At 43.5% G+C, this 22,028-nt stretch overlaps 1 protein-coding gene across 2 annotated transcripts in view; it reads right to left on the bottom strand.

Moving 5' to 3' along the window:
* Positions 1-1,032: 1,032 nt before the first annotated feature.
* The window catches only part of colec12 (collectin sub-family member 12), a 75,626-nt gene continuing 54,630 nt past the window's right edge, over positions 1,033-22,028 (bottom strand). The window contains exons 3-10 of one of the 2 annotated variants that reach the window (XM_080503791.1): positions 21,309-21,431; positions 18,694-18,780; positions 13,644-14,687; positions 12,977-13,540; positions 12,682-12,824; positions 12,479-12,588; positions 12,248-12,390; positions 1,033-5,178 (exon numbers count right to left, since the gene is read on the bottom strand). In XM_080503791.1, coding sequence (XP_080359917.1) covers positions 5,159-5,178; positions 12,248-12,390; positions 12,479-12,588; positions 12,682-12,824; positions 12,977-13,540; positions 13,644-14,687; positions 18,694-18,780; positions 21,309-21,431 — 2,234 coding nt within the window. In that variant the 3' untranslated portion in view covers positions 1,033-5,158. Of the gene's footprint in view, positions 5,179-10,745; positions 10,913-12,247; positions 12,391-12,478; positions 12,589-12,681; positions 12,825-12,976; positions 13,541-13,643; positions 14,688-18,693; positions 18,781-21,308; positions 21,432-22,028 lie in introns of those variants that run through there. The other variant, XM_080503790.1, reaches the window with a different exon arrangement.

Genomic DNA, 22,028 nt, shown 5'->3' on the forward strand with positions numbered 1-22,028 from the left:
CTTCTGGTTTGGGTACGTGGTGATTTGCTTTACCGATATGACATTATTTACGGTACTGTATATATAGTTCAATACAGCAGCAGTGAATGTGTCCAGGTCATTGTTGGTACCTCCAGTGCCAGGAGAGGCTAACACTCCAGTCAGTGTGATGGACATTGTCCTGAAGTGTAGAATCTGCACCCTCTGGCCACACTTTGATGGTCTTAGTTGAAGGCCTCACATGAGAGGAAAGTGTATCTGGGGTTGAGAAACAGTGATAAATGGTCTGACTGACCCAGATGGGGAAGGGAGGCCACAGATTAAGCTCCAGCAATATTTGTATAAACATGATCCAGAGTTTTGTTTCCCTTTGTATGACAGAAAACGTGTTGGTGGAATTTTGGGAGCACAGTTTTTAAGTTAGTATGGTTAAAGTCACCAGCAACTATGGTAGCTGCCTCCGGATGAGCTGCTTGTGGTTTAATGATAGCAGCATAAAGTTCTTTCAAGTCGATAGGACACATGACCTGGAAGCTATTGAAAAAAATTACAGGAATTTTCATATAAATTGTAATATTTTTCATAAAAAGCATTAAACGCTTAATAAACGTGTCTCATTAATCATAAGGAGTTATATGATCCAACACTGATTTGGAGTCAATAGGTCACATGACCTGGAAGTTATTGAGCAAAATTACAGTAATTTTATGCTCTTTATGAAAAATATTACACATTTATTGAAAATTACTGTAGTTAAAATTACTGCACATTTAAACGGTCGTTTTTTTAAAAATATTCACATATTGAAAATAACAGACAAACAACTTTATTTAGGCTCAATAACTCGCAGGTAACAGATTCCAAATCCGTGTTGGATCAAATATCTACACAGGCAGGTTAAGACAGTTTCTAATCAGTCCATATTGGATAAACAACGTGAAAACCATATCGTTTCAAAATGTTCTTTATTTTAAAAACTGAGAGCTTGACTCTGCTCCAAGACGTTACTGTAAAGTTCACAATACGAGCGACCATAAAAATGTCGGAGCGGCTCACTTCACCAAACAGAAACGAGGGATGGCTGGCTTGTTTACGCTCTCGATGGGGTCGGCGTGCGCTTCCACCCGGTCCAGTAGCGATGAGTTGAAGGTCTGGGTTGAAGCCATGGGGGATGTGTAGACTAATATCCAGAAGCCTCCTGTCAGGTGTAGGATGTCAGGGTGGAGGTATTCCGTGAAAACAACCCCGAAATGAGCAAGAAAAGTTGCAAAATTGCAACTCGAGTGAGCCACTGGGCCTCGCGCTGCCATCTTGTCTTGTTTTATTATAATAAATTATTTCTCACTCACATTTTAGTGACCAAGGACAAATAGTAATGTAATTTTACACATAAAGACACATAGTTCCTTTGAAAAAGCGGGGAGAGAAAAAAAAGTTGCAGAGTCCATCATAGAAAATCATCATGCACATCATGTCTGTGAAGGCAACGGGAGGAAACAGGGATGGAGACTCAGCACAGATGAATTCCTAGACATTTTCCAGCACCTCGTTGCACACGATTATATAGAATGAGAAATTGTCTGGATTCCTTCATGTGGGGAAAGAAGTCAGACAAAGAAAAAGCCTGTTCCCCATGTCTGATATATATATATACACACAAACATATATACAAACATGGGATGAGAAATGGCTAATATGAACTTTAATCACTATCAAGTTTATATATATGTGACAGCAGCAAGCACGTTTTATACATCCATTAATACAGTATGATACAATTACTGGTACAGTTCAATGTCATAACATTCGTCTCTTAACACACCAAAAGTTACTGGAGAAAGTTTTCACAAGGCAAGAAATGACACTTAATACACCAAAACAGGGAACGAGGCTAGAAAGAGCAACTTAACAGACCCATATTATACTAAATCGACTTTTCTGTGCTTTGAACATCATTAAAGTGCTATTGTGGGAAGACTCTTTAGGGTCTGTGTTTTGTTTTTCATTAGTTAACAGTGATTCAACAGTGTTTCGTTCTTGCCTTCTTTTTTCCACCACTAAGGCCACTATGCACCAGTGGCCTTAGTAGTATAAATATTATCCAGGGAAGACTGTAAAAGGAGGAGCTTTGTTTATCTCCTTCGTTTCATACAGGTTTGTGACAGACAGAGTTAATTTCATTAACAATTTCCATCTCCTTTTGTTTACTTTCCCTGCTCAATCGCTTACCATTAATTACAGAAATATGGCGTACCTTAAATTTCAGAAATTCCCATTTGTCTCTGTGAGTGGTGAATTGCACATCATTGTTAATCTCATTTATTGCAGTAACAGTTTCTCAACAGTATTGTGTATCGTTTAAGAGATTTGAATTACATTTCCAATAACCTTTATGCCTAGAACAAGCATTATGGGCTTGAATATTGAGTGTAATCATACAATGGTCTGTTAATGGTGCAGTCGGAATGTACCTTGCTGTGGGCTGGCCTCCGTAAATGTAATTCCCTATGCTTTTGGTCTTACGCGTCACTTCGTGTATGTCGCTTCTATGAACGTCACTTCCGGCACGTCATTTCCGGTCATGGTGCGCCTTGCACCATTTCAAGATGGTGGCGACCAGTAAACAAGTATGGCGGCACCTACAACACCGCCATCTTGGATTTCCCCACTGACATCTCTTGACAATCTTGGCTGAGAATGTTATGTGTTTGTCTGTGTATTTGTATCTGTGTTTATTTAGTCATTTAATTATTTTATTGTTTGTATGTAGTTTCTTAACTTTTCTCAAAAACTTGTGTCACTAAATTTCCTTTGAAATTTTCAAGTAATAGTAGCACATTATTATACATTTCTTCTTCTTCTTGTTCTTCTTCTTCTGGGTTTAATGGCATCCATAAGGTTGAATTACTGCAGTCTGCTGGTTTTATCCGTTATCAAAATAAAGAGCAGACCCTGCATTGACCACGACTCCCTATTGGCGCTGGCGAGCGGTGGTGCCGCCATCTTACCCCAGTCGTCTGCTCCGCTCAGTCTAATCTGCTTGACAGGAGCAATGAAGTGTCAGAGACTTTAATCAATGATAACTTGCTGCATACTAAACTGATTTTCACCGGGTTTTATTTTCTGCAAACATCATGCATGCAGTTCTGAAACTGGACACATGGCTTGGTGTATTTTGATGTTCATAGAGGACTAAACAACACGATCTAATGGCATCTCTCGTGCTGAGATTAAAGCAGCTCAAAGGAGATCAGCACCTGTTTCCATGGAGACCCTGAGATCACAGCAGATCAAAAGAGATATCGTTTGATCTCACCATCTCCATAGCAACATATGCTGATCTCCTTTGATCTGGGCACCCGTATATCTCCATGGCAACAGACACTGTCCTGCTTCACCCAGTTTTTTTTTTATGTATTCGGAAGCAGTTACAGATATTGAAAAGCACAGAGCATAGCAATCATCTCATGAACTTCTAATATTTAAATGTTTGGAATTGGTTGAAGATTGTTGAAGAAACAACATGGAAGAAGTGAGAAGAATAGTAATAATGATTTGGATCACTAATGTGGAAGACATTCACACAGTGAATTTGAAGTCATTCACGCAATGATAAAGAGAAGAAACAGCAACTCATCAGCTAAGATAAACTACCAACGCTCAGACAGACACAACTTTTAGAAAAGGAAGCTTAGCGCTATTGAAGCTATATATATATATGTAAACAATTATATGTAAACAATTCAGAATTCAAATAGAAATAATAATGTCATAAGATTTATGACGCAACCATGACTACTTTTAAAGTACATCTACAAAATATGTTCCAACAGTGGTGATAATGGAGGAAAGCAACATAAAATATATAGTTTTTAAAAGCTGACGACAGCATGTTTTTGAGAGAATATATATCCACACAGTTCCTTTTGCATTTTATTGTGGTCCAAACCATCAGTGCTTGGTGATTGAAATCAGATTACACACGACTTCTCAGGCCTCTATCATCACATTACTCTACTTCAATAATATGACAACGACAACTGATTATGCAATCATAAACATGTTTACGTTCATTGTTTTGGCATAATGAGACAACAATCCTACTCAATCAATGACTACATTAACTAAAACATATTGTTAAGGTATATCTCAAATTAAATACAGCGGCTCAGTAATGCCTCCTCTGTTCTGAGCTTGTCCTTGTTTTCTTTATCTTTTGTGTTGGAGCTTCCTTCTGTTCAGTTTTGCGTCTGTGCAACACTTTTTCAAAAGGTTTCATTATAATGCTGATATCTTTTATTTTACATTGAAATGCAATAAAGGAGTTAAAATGTATGATACTTAATCCTGATGTCACTTGATTAAACAACTTTTGGTAGATTCTCATGTACAACAGTTAGCTGCAGCAGACATTGAAACAATGCCTCAGTGACACATGATAGTCAGGCCTTTTCTCCAACGCAGAGTGCAGTGGTGACAATGCAGTGATGTGGGGAGGATGCAGTGATGCATGATGTGGTGATGCAGTGATGTGGGGAGGATGCAGTGATGTGGGGATGATGCAGTGATGTGGGGATGATGCAGTGATGTAGGGATGATGCAGTGATGTAGGGATGATGCAGTGATGTGGGGATGATGCAGTGATGTGGGGATGATGCAGTGATGTGGTGAGGATGCAGTGATGCATGATGTGGTGATGCAGTGATGTGGGGATGATGCAGTGACATGGTGGTGATGCAGTGATGTGGTGAGGATGCAGTGATGCATGATGTGGTGATGCAGTGATGTGGGGATGATGCAGTGACATGGTGGTGATGCAGTGATGTGGTGAGGATGCAGTGATGCATGATGTGGTGATGCAGTGATGTGGTGAGGATGCAGTGATGCATGATGTGGTGATGCAGTGATGTGGGGATGATGCAGTGACATGGTGATGATGCAGTGATGTGGTGAGGATGCAGTGATGCATGATGTGGTGATGCAATGACGTGGTGATGATGCAGTGATGTGGTGACGATGCAGCGATGCATGATGTGGTGATGATGCAGTGACGATGCAGTGGTGGGACGGCTCTGTTGTAAAGTGCCTCTAAAGACAAATCAGTCTTCATGTGACAAACCACTGGACTCAGTTGGTTTGATCCTGCAGCTCCTCTTCACCTCACTCGCAGTCTCAGATGTCAATACACTGGGGCTTCCACTGGAACAGACATGAACAGCATTGTTTTACACTCCAGAGACGCTCACAGGCTGATATGTACAGTTACAGCAAATTGACAAATTCTGAGAGAGAAAGACACAGAGAGAGAGAGAAAGACAGACAGACAGAGGGAGACACATTGATTGAAACCTTTTATACAGGTTTTAACAGACATCATCACCTCACTCTGAACTTCTTTCCTTCTACGTTAGAAGTGAAATCAAATCAAAATGTTTGTAATTACTTTCAAAGGCGCTGATCCCCTATGATCAAAGTGCAGGACCCTCCTTTACGGTCTCTTTTATTTTTCCAACAACCTGTCTGGAGAGATCAGGCTGGCAGGATTTGTTTCAACCTTCACTCTGGACAGACTGATAACTTGTGCGTGAGCACTGAAGGTGCAAGGACCCCATTGTATCTAAAGGCGTTAGGGTCCGAGCCCTGACAGTGCATAGGACCCTTATGATGATGATGATGATGATGATGATGATGATGATGATGATGATGATGATGATGATGATGATGAGGATGATGATGATGATGATGATGCTTCTTCTTCTTCTTCTTCTTCTTCTTCTTCTTCTTCTTCTTCTTCTTCTTCTTCTTCTTCTTCTTCTTCTTCTTCTTCTTCTTCTTATTATTATTATTATTATTATTATTATTATTATTATTATTATTATTATTTAATCTAATATCAGAGTCCGGCCCTCATCACAACAATATGATGACTCTCTGTCATAATGCCTTTTGAGGGCATGGCAATGGTCAAGAATGCCATGGAACAGGAAGTGTAATGCTAAGGGCCTGTACATGATCAGGTTGATTTCAACTTGATATGTTGCATCATAGTTTCCGCACAAGATTCCACATCTGATCCATTTCAAGAGACACAGTCATTGGGTATAGTACCACCTGATTTTATTTTTAAATGCATACATTTTAATTATCCTGACTACTTGAAACAATATTTAATTCGTTTCAGATCTATCAATAATGTGAGACATGCATCTTAAACATTCTTTAGATAGATAGATAGATAGATAGATAGATAGATAGATAGATAGATAGATAGATAGATGACTTTATTAATCCCTGAAGGGAAATTGTTTTGTTGCAGCATTCTGGTTTATAAAATACAATGGAATAGAATATAAAAAGTAGGGAATAAAAATATACAAATATACAAATATAGAAATATAGAAATATCTGGGTAGGACATAACTTAAGAAATGAGCGTGAGTAACTATAATGAGGCTCTGGCGGAGGTAGACGAGTTAAAAAGTCTTGTTGCCGTGGGGAGGAACGACTTCCTGTAGCGTTCCTTCGAGCAGCGGGGTTGAATCAGTCTCTTGCTGAAGCTGCTCTTCAGCTTGTCCAGTGTTTTGTGGAGGGGGGGGGGGGGGGGGGGGGGAGGGATTGTCCATGATTGCTAGCAGTTTTGCCAGCATCCTGTCCTCCACCACCTCCTCCAGGTGACCAGCTTGGAGCCAACAACAGACTCTGCCTTCCTGATCAGTTTGTTCAGTCTGTTGGCGACCTTTGCCTTGATGCCCGCACCCCAGGACACCCCAGGACACCCCAGGACACCACAGGACACCCCAGGGCACCCCAGGACACCCCAGGACACCCCAGGACACCACAGGACACCCCAGGGCACCCCAGGACACCCCAGGACACCCCAGGACACCGCAGCAAAAAAGATGGTGCTTGCGACAACAGACTGATAGAACATCTGCAGCATCTTGTTACAGACATTAAAGGACCTGAGCCTCCTCAGGAAGTAAAGCCGGCTCAGGCCCTTCTTGTAGAACCTGTATGTTGGTGGACCAGTCCAGTTTATTGTCCAGTGTGACACCCAGGTACTTATAGGAGTCCACTAAGTCCACGTCCTTCCCACTGATGCTGACTGGAGAGAGCAGGGGCTTGTTCCTCCTGAAGTCCACCACCATGTCCCTGGTCTTCTCCACGTTCAGCAACAGGTGGTTCTCCCCACACAACTTCACAAATCGCTCCACCAGGACCCTGTACTCCGCCTCCCCCCCGCCCCCAACACACCCCACAATGGCCGTGTCATCAGAGAATTTTTGCAGATGACACGACTCAGTGCAGTACTTAAAGTCAGATGTGTATGTGGTGAAGAGGAAGGGGGACAGTACAGTTCCCTGGGGGGCCCCGATGTTACTGATCAGACCACCAGACACACAGTTCTGTAATCTCACAAACTGCGGTCTGCCCGTCAGATAGTCGTCCACCCAAGTGATGAGGGGAGCACCAACCTGCATGTTCTCCAGTTTGGCCTTCAGCAGTCTGGGCTGGATGGTGTTGAAGGCGCTGGAGAAGTGGAAGAACATGATCCTGACCGAGGAGTTGGGTCTGTCCAGGGAGGAATACGCCTTCTGCAGCAGGTAGATGATTGCATCATCAACCCCAACATGGGGCTGATATGCAAACTGCAGGGGGTCTTGCGATGGGCACACCAGTGGTCTGAGGTGTGCCAGGACCAGTCTCTCCATGACCTTCATAATATGAGAGGTCAGTGCCACCGGCCTGTAGTCCTTCAGTGCAGCAGGGCGTCCTTTTTTGGGCACGGGGACCAGGCAGGATGTTTTCCAGAGCACTGGCACTCTCTGAAGGTGTAGGCTCAGGTTGAAGAGGTGCTGCAGAACTCCACAGAGCTGGCTGGAACACGCCTTCAACACGCGAGGGCTGATGGAACACGCCTTCAACACGCGAGGGCTGATGGAACACGCCTTCAACACGCGAGGGCTGATGGAACACGCCTTCAACACGCGAGGGCTGATGGAACACGCCTTCAACACACGAGGGCTGATGCGGTCCGGCAGCTTTCCTCTGTTTGAGCCTCTCCAGCTCTCTCCTCACCTGGCTGGATGTGATGTGGAGTCCAGACGGGGGGGTGGAGGATATGGCAGTGTCTGAGGTGGAAGGTGGATGAGTTGGAGGTGATGAGGGTGGGGCAGGGGGGTGTCCACCGCAGGAGGTGGTGGGGAGCTGTGGTGGCTGGAAGGATGTCCAGTTGGTGGGAGGTGTGAAAAGGTCTGTGGTGGATGTCAACAGGGGGCAGGGAGGTGTTAGGGGTGATGGGGGTGGTGTATGGCAGGGGGTGGTGGGGGGAGGTGGGGGGTTGTAGCTAGTAGGAGCAGTAGAGGGGCCGCCGGGCGTGGAGGTGTTGAACCTATTGAAGAATGTGTTCAACTCGTTGGCGCGTCGTTCCTCCCCCTCAGCTGCATTCCCACCTCTCCGCTGGAAGCCGGGGGTCTCTCTCATCCCACTCCAGACGTCCCTGCTGTTGTTTTCCTCCAGTTTGTGTTCCAGTTTTCGTCTGAAGGTGTCCTTGCTCTCCCTGATGCTGCGTTTCAGTTCCCTTTGTACCCGTTTGAGTTCTGCTCTGTCCCCAGATCTGAATGCCTTCTTCTTTTCATTAAGAAGGGCCTTCAGGTCGCTGGTTCCCCACGGTTTGTTGTTGGGGTAGCAGCGGACCTCTTTAGTGGGGACGGTGTTGTCTATGCAGAACCCAATGTACTCAGAGACACAGTCAGTCAGGCCATCGATGTCTTCGCCATGTGGCTCATACAGAGCATCCCAGTCTGTGGCCTCCAGCGCTCCACGCATTGTCTCCATGGCCTCAGGAGACCATTTCCTCACCGTCCTCACTATGACTGGGTGCTGCTGAACCACAGGCTGGCATGATGATGAGAGCAGGACTAGGTTGTGGTCTGACCTGCCCAGTGGTGGCAGGGCAGTGGAGCTGTACGCATCCTTAGCATTTGCGTACAGCAGGTCCAAAGTCTTATGTTCACGGGTGGTGCATGTCACAAAGTGGTAGAAGGTAGTGAGAGTGGATGAGAGAGAAGCATGGTTGAAGTCACCTGTGATGATGATGAAGGCCCCGGGGTGTTTGGTTTGCAGTCTAGCAGTCACAGTGTGGATGGTATCGCACGCTGCTTCAGCATTACCAGATGGAGGAATATAAACAGTGATGACGATGACACAGGTAAACTCCCTCGGCAGATAATAAGGACGAAGTCCGACGGCGACGAGCTCGACGTCCCGGCTGCAGACTGTCTCTTTAACGGTGACGTGCTCCGGGTGACACCACCTGTTGTTTACGAGTACTGCGAGTCCCCCTCCTTTCTTCTTACCGGTCGCTGTGCTGTCTCTGTCCGCTCGGACCGTCTGGAAGCCGGGAATGGTGACGTTAGAGTCCGGTGTCTGCTCGTGCAGCCACGTCTCCGTGAAGCACATCATACTGGACTCTCTGTTCTCCCTCTGCGTCCTGACGAGCGCTTCCAGTTCGTCCATTTTGTTTGCCAGAGAGCGTACGTTTCCCGTGATGACTGCGGGGATGTGTGGCTTAAACCGTCTCTTTTTCACCTTCCGTTTAAGCCCCGCTCTGCAGCCTCGCCGTCTCCTCTTTAGCTCCTCCGGTACGGCGGGTCTCTCTCCGGCCAAGAGGGTCGGGCGCCTGAGGGCCATCAGCTGGTCGCGAGTGTAAACAATGCCGGCGGTGTTGCAGGCATGACTCCCAGTGATCCCAAGAGACCCGAGTGCAATTAAAAAGAAGAAAAAGTGTCCAAACTGTTGGAAAAGCATCTTGCCGTTGTGCTTTGCAAGATACGAAGATGCGCAGATGCGCAGGACAGTGCAAAAAAATAGCAATAAATACAAACGTACTGAAAATAGACCAGGAGCTGCTGCAACAGGCTGCCGCTAGGACGGCGCCCTTATCGTCCCAAGAACAAAAAATAAATAAAAAATTGGTGATTTTTCATTTAAATATGAAGCCCCCTTTGACTGCAATACTCTTCCCGCCTCTGTCCGCTCTATAATTTCCCTTAATATGTTCAAAAACTCTATTGTACAATACCTTGAGAATGTTTGTAACAGTTTCTGATTCTTTTTTTTATTATATCTTATATTCATTAGTTTATGTATGTATGTATGTATGTATGTATGTATGTATGTATGTATGTATGTATGTATGTATGTATGTATGTATGTATTTGTGTATTTGTTTATTTATTTATGTATTTATTTCTCTTTTTGTTCAAACTGATATAACTATTGACATGTGAGAGCCTAGTGTGTTTGGGTATGAGTGTCATTGGTGGGATTGTGTGTGTGAGGTTCGTTATTTTGCATTGTTTTTTTATATGATATGGTTTGTAGTCTATTAGTTTCATTTACAGCTGCTTCTGTTTTGTGCTCCTATTTTTTTGTAAATTATCAGGGACCCCCTTGAAAACAAGATGCTGCATCTCAAGGGGTTTATCCCAGAAATTAAATGAAATGGAGACAGGAAGGGAGGGAAACGTTCTACATTGCATGAGAGTCTGAGGGTATGTCCGAAAAGTCCCTCCTTTCTCCTTATCTATCAACCTTCACTTACCCCGTGGATGACGTCACAGGGTTAAAGAAAGGTGTTAGAAGGCTTCCTAAAGTAGTTAGTGAAAGGTGATCACGTCAGTGTGGCAGTCGGACCGCACTTTCACTCAGTGACGTTATAATAAGATGGCAGCAAGTAGTGACCTCTTCCGTGGCGGGAAAGAACTACAAGTTTCCGAAAATGGACTTTAAAAGTGCATTTGGGTTTTAGATGATGTACAATTGTTCAATGCAGATGATTGCTTTAGTAACTTACACGATCTGCGTCCTTTTTCCACCATCGTGATTTTCCACAAATGCTCAGATGAGCGGGTCCCTTTAAATGTTGTCGCTGCAAGGAATCGTGGGGGAGCATGAACTCACCTCCTTTGCGAAAGCATGCATCAGTGCTATCCTATGCTAAAGGAGACAACAAGCAACAAGCCTCCATTCCTTTGCTTATTGAGAATTCAGACAATCCTTATCATGGCCGCTAGACAAAACACTTCCGGTGTTAAGTGAAAGTCGATAGAGAAGGAGGGACATTTCAGACGTACCCTAATTCTGATCACAGCAATAAGATGGTTACAACAATCGGGCATAGTGGCACCTGCTAGAAACAAGAAGTGAGGCAAACATGCACAAAACCTCGACAGGCACAATAGAATTACTATTGCAACAACTGCAACAACACATCATCAGTAGGGTAAAACTAACCTGTCTCACGAAGGTCTAATCCAGCTCAGGATCTCTATTATTGGAGAACTGGCTTGTGGCGGCCAAGCATTCTTAGCAATGTGAATCAGAATTCATCTAGCATTGGATTGTTCAACCACTAATATAGAACGTGATGCTGAGTTAGACTGTCGTGAGACCGCTTAGTTTTGCTGTACTTTTGACCCTAGTTTTACCCTACTGGTGATGTGTTGCTGCGATAGTGCCATTCAAAGTTCTTGCAGCTTAAATTATGATGAGAAATTTTTTTTTTTACCAAATGAATAGCTTGAACATGTAAAACAAAACCTCACCAAATTTGGCACAAAAATGAGGCCTAGGGAAAGTTTACATTTGAATTTTTTTTCAGATATGGGCAGGGCAAAATGGCTCCAGTATTGTTATATTTTGGAAAGAAATATTAACTAACTTAAGTAACTAACCATAATCAGTCATATCCATTTTCCATATTTGATGTTGATCTTTTAGCTTTGGAATTTTTCATTTTTAATGGCAGTGATTGTTCTATATTTGAATGTAATTTATTGGTTAGTTTTCTTATTTTAATAATCACATGTGTGTCCATACTTTAATCCAGCAGTGTTTCAGCTTATTGACTTTGTAGTTTTTAGTAATATTTCTTGATTTTCGTGCTTCTGACTTGTTGTCATCAGGTTTTAATCTACACTAATGTTGCAATAATGAAGTGGATGCTTGAATGCAAAGTTCATGTAAACACCATTGCAGTTTGTCACTTTGTCTTTTGCAGAAAGTTTATTGGAAATGTTGCTATCCCAACGATACCAATGATGATACTGATGTAGTACAACGCTTTGCTTATTGTGTGAAATGATTACCTGTCACACGTTGTAAAGATAATCTTGGGGACAAGACTGTCTAACAGAGTGCTACATTTGGTGTTTGATTTTATGACTTTGTATATTCAATACTTCATCTTGCAAAAAATACTTACAGTCAGATGAACATTCACAGATGAAACCGATGCGATCAGTGCAGTAGAAATCATTCCAGTTGGCATTGTGGATGAGGCCTGCGCAGTCCTCGCCGTCTTCATGACCGTGGGTCCAATTATCAGGTTGGCCTGGCTTCCATTTCCTGGTAACAATCACAAGGGCAATAACTTAAACTTCGGGAGGCTGCGATCGTGTCAGACATCAGATACCTTCACAAATTTGTCACTCACTTAAAAATGGGTAAAGTCCCATCCACCCACTTCCAGATGTTTTCTTCTTCCCTGTCAGTCAGTCCCAGCCAGAAATAACCTTTTCCTGTGATCGCGTTTTTAATGAATTGCTAAAGATGAAAGAGCATCAAAACCATTTAAATTTAGTTTGTCTAATTTTTTGTAACCGTACAAATTGTACAAATGTGTTGACTGTTATGTACCTGTTCCTCATTGTCATTAATAATGAGCATATGAGCTGATTTGTTTGTACAAAACTGATTGGCCTCATCAAAGTTGAGTCTCTGAGCACCAGAGGAGAAGTAATAGCAGCTGTTTCCATACTTCCTGAACTCACTCATACAACCTGGAAAAGTTCATACAGATAATGTGACTAATTACTCAAGTAAAACCACTGCAGTTGTTTGTTGGATGACATAAGGTAGTGTTTGTAGAAAGAATTGCATAAATGTAAGAAGTGACAACCAGTTTCCTACATGTAGAGAATCATTGACTCACCCAGTGATGAGGTAGGAGTAGCAGGGGTCTGGACTTGCCGGGATACCGAGCCCTGTGCATCCTCTGTGCTTTCAGATTGTTTGGGCTTCTCAGAGACCACAGTGACCTGGGTGGGCTGACGTGGTTTTATTACTACTGGAGGTAATTGAGCTGGCAACCCTGGTAGACCAGGTGGACCAGGAGGCCCAATCGGTCCAACAGGCCCACGAGGCCCCTCTAAACCTGCAGGTCCTGCTGCTCCCCTGGGACCCTGTGACCCCTGTGATCCTGCCATCCCTGGCTGTCCATCCCTACCTGGAAGCCCTGGCAACCCAGGGTCTCCTTTCTCTCCAGGGTTCCCAGATCGACCTCCAGGCCCTCTCGATCCTTTAGTTCCTGGAAGACCTCGAGTTCCAGCTGTGCCTTTTGGACCGGTAATACCCGGAGGACCAGCCATACCTTTCTCTCCTTTGGGTCCCACCATTCCCGTTAACCCTTTGTCTCCTTTATCTCCTTTAGGTCCAGACTGGCCTACTGGTCCTTGTGGACCTTTGTCCCCTTTGGGGCCCTTTGAACCTGGTGGACCTAAGTCAGAATGAAAGCACATGAGACGACTGCCTGCGAGTGAATGTACAGGCCAAATACAAAAAAAAAGAGGCTCAAGGAGAAATTTGCAGCTTTTTCTTACCCCTTAGGATAGTGAAGTTGGTGATGAGTTGTGAGTGCTTGCTGTCTACAAGCTTCATCTCCTCCATCACCATTGACAGGTTGCTGACCTCTTGGTCCAGTCTGGCTGCCAACTCATCTTGCTTGGTGCGCAGCTCTCTGTCATTTTCCTGGGCATCCGTCACAGTCATATTCAGTCCCACCAGCAGGTCCGTGTGGTGCATCACCGTCTCAGCACATGACCTCAGGCCGTTCAGGTCTGAGCTGATGATGCCAAGAATCTGAGCAGCAAAACTCACATTTCCAGTCACACGGTCCATGTCATTCTCTTGGCTGTCTAATCGTGCCTCCATTTCCTCGAACCTGTAAGAGGTGGTGTTATCGTAATCTCTCTGCCGGTCCATAAGGTGACGTAATCTTTGGTCGTGACCCTCACTGATAGCTGAGGTGTTTAGGATTTGGCTGGCAAGAGTGCTGAGCTGAAGTCCCAGGTCATCTAAAGCTTCTCCGTTGGACCTCGCCAGGGCTGAGTTGTTAGCTGCCAGCACTTGAAGGTTCTGGACCTTTTCTTTTAGCCACTCAGTGTCAACTCGCATCTGTTGGGCAGTTTGGTGTAGAACCTGATAGTCGTTTTTCAGTTTCTGAACCACCTGACCTGCATCTTCAACAGTCTTCTGCAGTGAGCTGAGAAGACTCCGCTGCTGGGTCTGTGTAATGTTTAGGGCACTTATGCTAATGTGGGTCTGGCTCTGCTTTTTGAGCTGCCCCTGGATCTCTGACTGAAGTCGTACGGTGTCAGTTTGGAGGTGATCAATCATCCCACTGTAAGAGGCCAGGGTCTGGTTGACCCCTCGTAGGCAGGCAGTGTTGCTCTCCAGAAAACTCTGCAAGGAGACGTGGCCATTCTGCATGTCATCTCCTGTGACCCGAAGTTCCTCAAGTATGTCACGGTTACTGGTTGTTCTAACAGCGATGTCATTCAGCTGGTTCTGCAATGCCTCCAAGTCTGTCTTGAAGGTCTTGATTTCACTGGTGGTGTTACCTGACTTCTCTCCTGTCTGGTTATCTGGAAAGATCAAACAAAAACAAGTTGTTATTCAAAGTATAGCAATGTAATTTAAGCGGAGTTGCCTCGATGTGCAGGGACAATGTGAGTCACTGGAGCATCTTGTTGGAAGCCAATAGCCTGGGAAAGATTTCCTGTGATCTCAACATGGAAATGCTGCTCAACCATAATTCAATAATGTTTTTTTATAACATGATCATTTAGAGGGCCACATGATGGTGGAGTGAGCACTGTTTGGTTTCCTACCACATATAAACAGACATGTGTCTGAGGCAGTGGTTCTCAATTATTTTCTGTCATGCCCCCCCTACAGGACAGAATGTTTTTCAGCCCCCCCCCCCCAAATTGTACTACCATTGAGAACCTGATAATATGTATTTATTTATCTGTATAAACCACTGTATGAGTTGCTGCACCAGCATTCTGCATACAATCGCCTGATTATCACAATAAATTAATAAAATGAGCTGAGAACAACTTAAAGCAGTTTACAAGTTTAGTTTATGAATTGTGATTCTCAAAACAGAAAAAGTGCAAATGACTCACTGGGATGTGCATTTTTAAAAACTTAACACAGTAACATTCAAAACTTTAAACAGTGAGAAGTTCTGCTAGTTGTTCTGCTAGTTGTTCTGCTAGTTGTTCTGCTAGTTGTTCTGCTAGATGTTCTGCTAGATGTTCTGCTAGTTGTTCTGCTTGTTGTTCTGCTAGTTGTTCTGCTAGATGTTCTGCTAGTTGTTCTGCTAGTTGTTCTGCTAGTTGTTCTGCTAGTTGTTCTGCTAGATGTTCTGCTAGATGTTCTGCTCGTTGTTCTGCTAGTTGTTCTGCTAGATGTTCTGCTAGTTGTTCTGCTAGTTGTTCTGCTAGATGTTCTGCTAGTTGTTCTTGGAGGTGGTCTGAAATGTCAGACATACGTCTCCCGACCGTGTCATTAGAAAGAGGGACAGTCTTCAGTGTCTCTCATTAGAAAGAGGGACAGTCTTCAGTGCCTCTCATTAGAAAGAGGGACAGTCTTCAGTGTCTCTCATTAGAAAGAGGGACAGTCTTCAGTGTCTCTCATTAGAAAGAGGGACAGTCTTCAGTGTCTCTCATTAGAAAGAGGGACAGTCTTCAGTGCCTCAGCACTTTTCTCACCTAGCATGATTGTGACCATGTCCAATGCTGCGGGGAGGATTAGCTCGTCTGCTATGGTGTGAGGTTTTATGCACCTTGCGATGTGGTGGACAACTTTGTAAGAGGCTAACAGGCTTCTTTGTTTACTGATGCCGCGCTGACACAATGACCGGCTTGTTGGCCATACTCATGGAGTTTACCATGAAAAAACTCCAGTAACTGGGGTGTATGGTCTCCAGGTGTATGGTGTATGGTCTCCAGGTGTATGGTGTCTGGTCTCCAGGTGTATGGTGTATGGTCTCCAGGTGTGTGGTGTATGGTCTCCAGGTGTATGGTGTCTGGTCTCCAGGTGTATGGTGTATGGTCTCCAGGTGTATGGTGTATGGTCTCCAGGTGCCGTCTTCATTTATTTGGTTTGATGCTCCGCTGCCAGAGTTTTTAGGCATAAAACACAAACGGGTGTTTCCTGGTTTCCGACGTGTTCACGGTAAACCCAAGGGCGACGTAGCATCGTCATATCTCCTGCTCTTACTAGCTTTATGTTTACTCTCACCTGTTTTCTTTTCCTCTGACGCCTCATCCTTTCTTCTTTTCACTCCTGTCAGAAACTTCTCCACCTCTCCTCCTCCTCCTCCTCCAGCTCTGTAGTACACCGGTGTTCATGTGTAGTACTTCTTCTACTCTACTGGCTGAACAGGCAGCCTGTTGATTAGTGTGAGCACTGCTGCCACCTAGTGGCTGGAGGCCCTTTTTTTATTGTTCAAGCATGAATAAAGACACTAATACTGAAAGTCGCGCCCGCCTCACACACCCCCTGACACCCCACCACGCCCCCCCAGGGGGGCGCGCCCCACCATTTGAGAAGCACTGGTCTGAGGTTAGTTGGTGTGTATGTCCAGTGAGTGTGAATGTGAGTGACTGCAGTCTCTGGTTTTTGCTCTGTTGGATAAAAAGGTTAGAGACTAGAGGATGGATGAATGTTCACAGAGATTTTTGGGTGGATTTACTTCAACACATATTTTATGTAAAATTTGTAATTATGGTATTTGTATCAAGGTACAGTATAGAACAGGCTTCCCCAATTCTGGGCCTCAAGGTCCGGTGTCCTGCATGTTTTTGGTTTCTCCCAGTTGCAACACACCTGAATGCAATAAGGGCCTCATGACTTGGTTTGTTTGCAAACTTGACAATGACGTCAACAACAGATTGAGGTGTGCTGAACCTGGGAGAGAGAGAAAACCTGCAGGACACCGGACCTCAAGGTCCGGAATTGGGGAACCCTGGTATAGAAAATGCTAATTTGACCAAAGTATCTTGGGGTCTTGTTCACGAGTGGGGGAAAGACACACACCCACACACCCTCAATACACACCCTCAATATTTTAATATGTTGGCTGTATGAATCCTCTGCTGTTAATGTATTCAGCTTTGCACCTGTTGTTTTGTTTTGTTTTTTCTTCTTTGGTGCACAACTTTCGTGTTGGTCACGACTTGTGAAAGTGCGGACGTGAGGCCGGGGGAGACCGGGGCTCGGGAGCAGACACTACGAGGAGCACCAGGGTCTGTCTTTGCATTACGTCTGAGCTTTCTACTCAAATGCCAGAGCAGCCACTCTGCCCACGGCACAGAGCCAGATCGGTGCACCGCGTCGGGACACAGGGGCTGCTCTGAGCACCAGGATCTGTTTTTGCATTGCCTCTGCACTTTCTGCTCAGGCGCGGAAGTGGGGGCGGTTACATCCAGTGGCACCGACTGCTGGAGTGGCGGAGAGCCGGCGCCGCTGGATGTGACCGTCGGAGGCAGTCAGCACCGAACGGGTTTCCCCATTTGGGCAGAAGGCCAGCTCGACTCTGTGCTGCGGCCTGCCAGGGCGTGCTCAGGTGCTTCGCTGTCTCTGGACCAACATGGAAGTTGAAGCTGCAGCTCTGTGGCTGCAAAAAATGAAAGTTAGCAAAACAACCAGTGCAAAGTGGAGGATGTAAACACCAACAGAGGATTCATAAGATCCAGATCTGCCACCCAGCTGAGATTACTGTTGTAACGTCACATATCTGCAGAGCTCTAAGTCCCGCCTACTTTTTAAGCTTCTTTCTGCAGTGGAAACGGGTACCGGATTTGGCTCTGGTTACGCTTTGCCGTACCTCCGTAAGGCTCTGTTCCGTCCCTGCACTTTTTCTATGGTGAAAACACGCCATAAGTCTACACAGTTTCTTGGACATAGGTGAAACCTGTTAAATGTGTTGCCCATGTTAGATGTCATGAATTAAAAAAAAACAATGTCGGGTCACTATGGATTGGTCATGGTCATTGACCATGGTCAATGGCAAAATGACCATTTTATGGTCATTTTGCGAGACACGTGCAATGACCATAAAAGCAAACATTTTTTCACGAAGGGTTTGAGCACATTTAGGCCCTCAAAAATGCAGCAATAATAATTATAATTAGTTCAATTACAAGTTCTGCTCTGGCCGAATAATCAAAGGTAATGAAAATGACTATATATATATGTGTGTGTGTGTGTGTGTGTGTGTGTGTGTGTGTGTGTGTGTATATGTATGTATGTATATATATGTATGTATGTATGTATGTATGATTGTAGATTGCATATACAAATATTGTATTGTAGTTTCTGTGATGCCTGTGTTTCATATTTGTTGACTTTACCAGTCTTCACTATGTTTTCAAAGATTCAAGGCACAAAGGCAGAAACAGTGGATGGTAACAAGCTGCCTTTTCATTTAGTCATACGGAGCAGAACTGAGTGAAGCTTCTGGTTCTGCCCTCACCCTTGTTATAAGATAGTATTTGCTATCCATATCCTCAGACACAGTCATTGTGGTTAAACAGTGTTTCAGGTAAAAAATGTTTACTTAATCTGGAAAGTACAAACCAAGTTTCCTCAAATCCTTCGCCACAGCATCAATCTTGCCTCCATAGTTCTGCATGCCTGCTGTGACATTGTCCATTTTCTGGACCACTGGAAAAAGACAGAGAAAATGTCATGTACATTGTTACAGCTTTTGCACATGGTTTCATGAAAAAAGATGATTGCAGAGATAATAAGACCCTCACTGAAACGGTGCTGAAAACCACCTTCTATCAGCAGGGGGAGCTGTTGCATTTGTACCTCTGCACAGAAAAGCAAGTAAAGCAACAATCCTCAGCTCCTCAAACTCAATAAAGTGAAAACCTTTCAGAAGACATTTGTAAGGGAGGACCTCAGTATATGCTGATCCACACAGAACTCCTACTTCATAAATTCCACTCTTAACACCGAACAACAAGAAACATAGTGACTACCAAACACTGTACCATGGTTCCATTTCTCCTCTGCTTTACATCTGCAGTAACTCCTAATGTTTGTTTTTCTGTCAGTGTGACTGAACTGGAAAAAACACAGAGCAATAACATGCAGAATCACAGAAACATGATTACAATAGTCAGCTGGAGCACGCATGTTGAGATCATATATTAACCCTCCAAAATACAAATATGTAATAAATATTAGCTTTCCCTCTTGATAATAAATATACCACTTGTTACTTCCAGTCCCCCTACAATAATAATGGAAAAGCCTCCTCAGTTACAGCTGTTCAGTTATTTGCATGAGGCTGGACCTCCTGGTTTTCTGCATGCTGTGAGCAAATCTTAACACAGGGCTTATGTGACCATAAACAATGTAAGAGACAGAAAACCAGAGTAGAACTACACCTAAGGTGGTTCCTTTCAAATTATTTTGGACCCTCACAGCAGTTTGTGAGTCAATGTGTGATTCATGAAACAACAAATTGCTACCGAGCCATAAATTCTCTGTGTTGTTAAGCGAGGGCTCATCTGGTAGACATTAGAGCCTAACCATCCACATCACATGGACTTGACCCCACCACAGACCCTGACCTGGAAACCTCAAAACAATCCTGACAGCACTTACAAAGCCTTGTCCTGAGTAAGATCTGAACTCAGAGATGTGTGAATAAAGTCTTCTAGGATTGGATGAGTACGTCTGTGGAGGACACAGGACAGCAATAGGTTTTTTGGGGGGATATTTTAACAGGTTTCCTATGATTGGTTTGGGTCATAAATGTTTGATGTCATGACTGTACAGAGCACATCCTTACTGATGGTGAAAGAGATTGCTGAAATACGCTTCTGTTTTTATTTCAAATGATTTCAGATTCAAATAGAGAAGAAAATAAAAATTGGTAACAACATGTCATTTCAAGAGAGTGAATATATAATCTGTGACATTTGTGTGAATATTGGTCACATCATGTTGAATCAATTTCGCATCAACATGGTGTCAATGTTACCAAATATTTAGATGTGAAGACAAAGTCATAGTAACAAAGCGATCAGCTAAAAGTTTGTTTTAAAATATTTGGTTAGCGACAAATGCTTACGTTTATACAGAGACTTTTTCATTTTACCAGGAAAACTCTCTTTAGTCATTTTGACAAAATTATTATTTTCAACCTACAGACATAACATAAATAAATTGAATTGTTGTGCTAAAACTGAATCATCAGCAATGTTCTGATTCTAAAAGTCTGAAAGCATGCTAATTAGCATGTGTTAGAATGGCCGTCTTTTCTGCTGCCTGATTTAGCCACAAAACACTGAACAAAATAACAAATATGAAAAGTTGCATGGGGCGGTGGTTATAGTTTTAATTGACACTTTCTGACTTGTCAAACTGAAGAAGATTTTAGGCCTTAACATATATTCTGGAACTGTTATTGTACTAATTGTTTTACACTAAAAGGTTAATAAACAATTCTGTAAAGTGTGTGTCTAACATAATAATTCTGTTTTAACCCGCACCTGTTTCTTTTTTTGTCAAGGTTTTTACAAAAGATAAGAAATGATTTGAGGAAAATGTCCCATTTCTCATACTGCTGCCCCGAACTCTACCTGGAGGAATCCTGTTATGAGAGGAGTGTGACCCACCGACCTCCTAAACAGCAAGATCAGGTGTCAAGTCCAAATACTGTTTCATGAAAAAAAAAAAAAGTGACGAATATGAAAAGTTTGAGCGAGTTTTTAGAAAAATATATTGTCAAAGAATCTTACATGTCAAATTAGTCAGAAAATCGCATTCATTTTAAAGCTTTTCTGTATCCGAACAAGTGACAGTAAAGGATTTTTACACGTTTACAACCTAATTGTATTTCTTCTCACATCAATGCAAATGTTCTTACTTTATTATATGAAGCCATCAAAAAATGAAGCAAACATTTCATTGGCTATATGCTGAGAGATCTGAGATAATGATAACTTACTCAAATATAATTTTGTTATCATTCCAGAATCGGGTGATCAGGGCTCAAAAAGAAAACCCGATCAGTCAGATTAAAGTACGAATTCTGAGTTTTCGTTTTATTCTGGGGAGTCCCGTTCTTCACGTCACGGCCACTGAATTCAGAAAACTTAATCATGGTCCTTTTGAAATCAGTACAGTGGCTGCCATGTTGTTGGGAAGCTTCAGGAAGTGAAGTGTTGACTCACCTTTGTATCCGAGCACAGCCACTGCGATTGTGAGCACTGCACAAAGCACATAGAGGAGTCCAATGGCTGCTCTTAAAGCCCAGTCATTTTTACACTTGGTGCACTCGGTTCCCTCCTGAATTCCTGTAAACATTAAACAAGATCTGTATCACAACAGTGCACGACACAAAGCCTCCCTAATCTCTGGGAAATTGTAAAATGAAAGAGCACTTTTTCTCGTATTGTGCAACTGAAGAAGAGAGTTCATAAACATTACTCAAGGCTTTTCCGTCTACAAGTCGATTCATGCTGGATGTTTTTTCTTTCCATAACTAAGTTTAGACCTGCACTGGGACATACTGTGCTTTTCTTCTGCCAAGTATGAAGAGAAAACATTTGGCCTCATGAAGTGGAGAGTCGACCTGCTACGAAACGGTGAAAACAGCTCACATGTGTTCTCCAGACGACCGAGGAACCAAAACAGAACTGAGCCATCTGCCCCTCTCTGTCATTACTCAGCCCATTCCACCTAAAACAGCAAGGTAGTGAATGTTGTATTTGCACATGTTCAGCAGGATTTCCTACAACACACTGAAGACAAAAGCACCTGGGTTTTTAAAACCAAGTCCAGAAAACTTGGGGCACCTATGGAGCTGAAACAGAATACACTGACAAGTCAAATACTGAAGAACATCTGCACATTCTGAACTGGAACATGCACTCTGGAGAGAGCACACCTTC

Source organism: Blennius ocellaris, assembly GCF_963422515.1.
Source record: "Blennius ocellaris genome assembly, chromosome: 10".
NCBI classification, from domain to species: Eukaryota; Metazoa; Chordata; class Actinopteri; order Blenniiformes; family Blenniidae; genus Blennius; species Blennius ocellaris.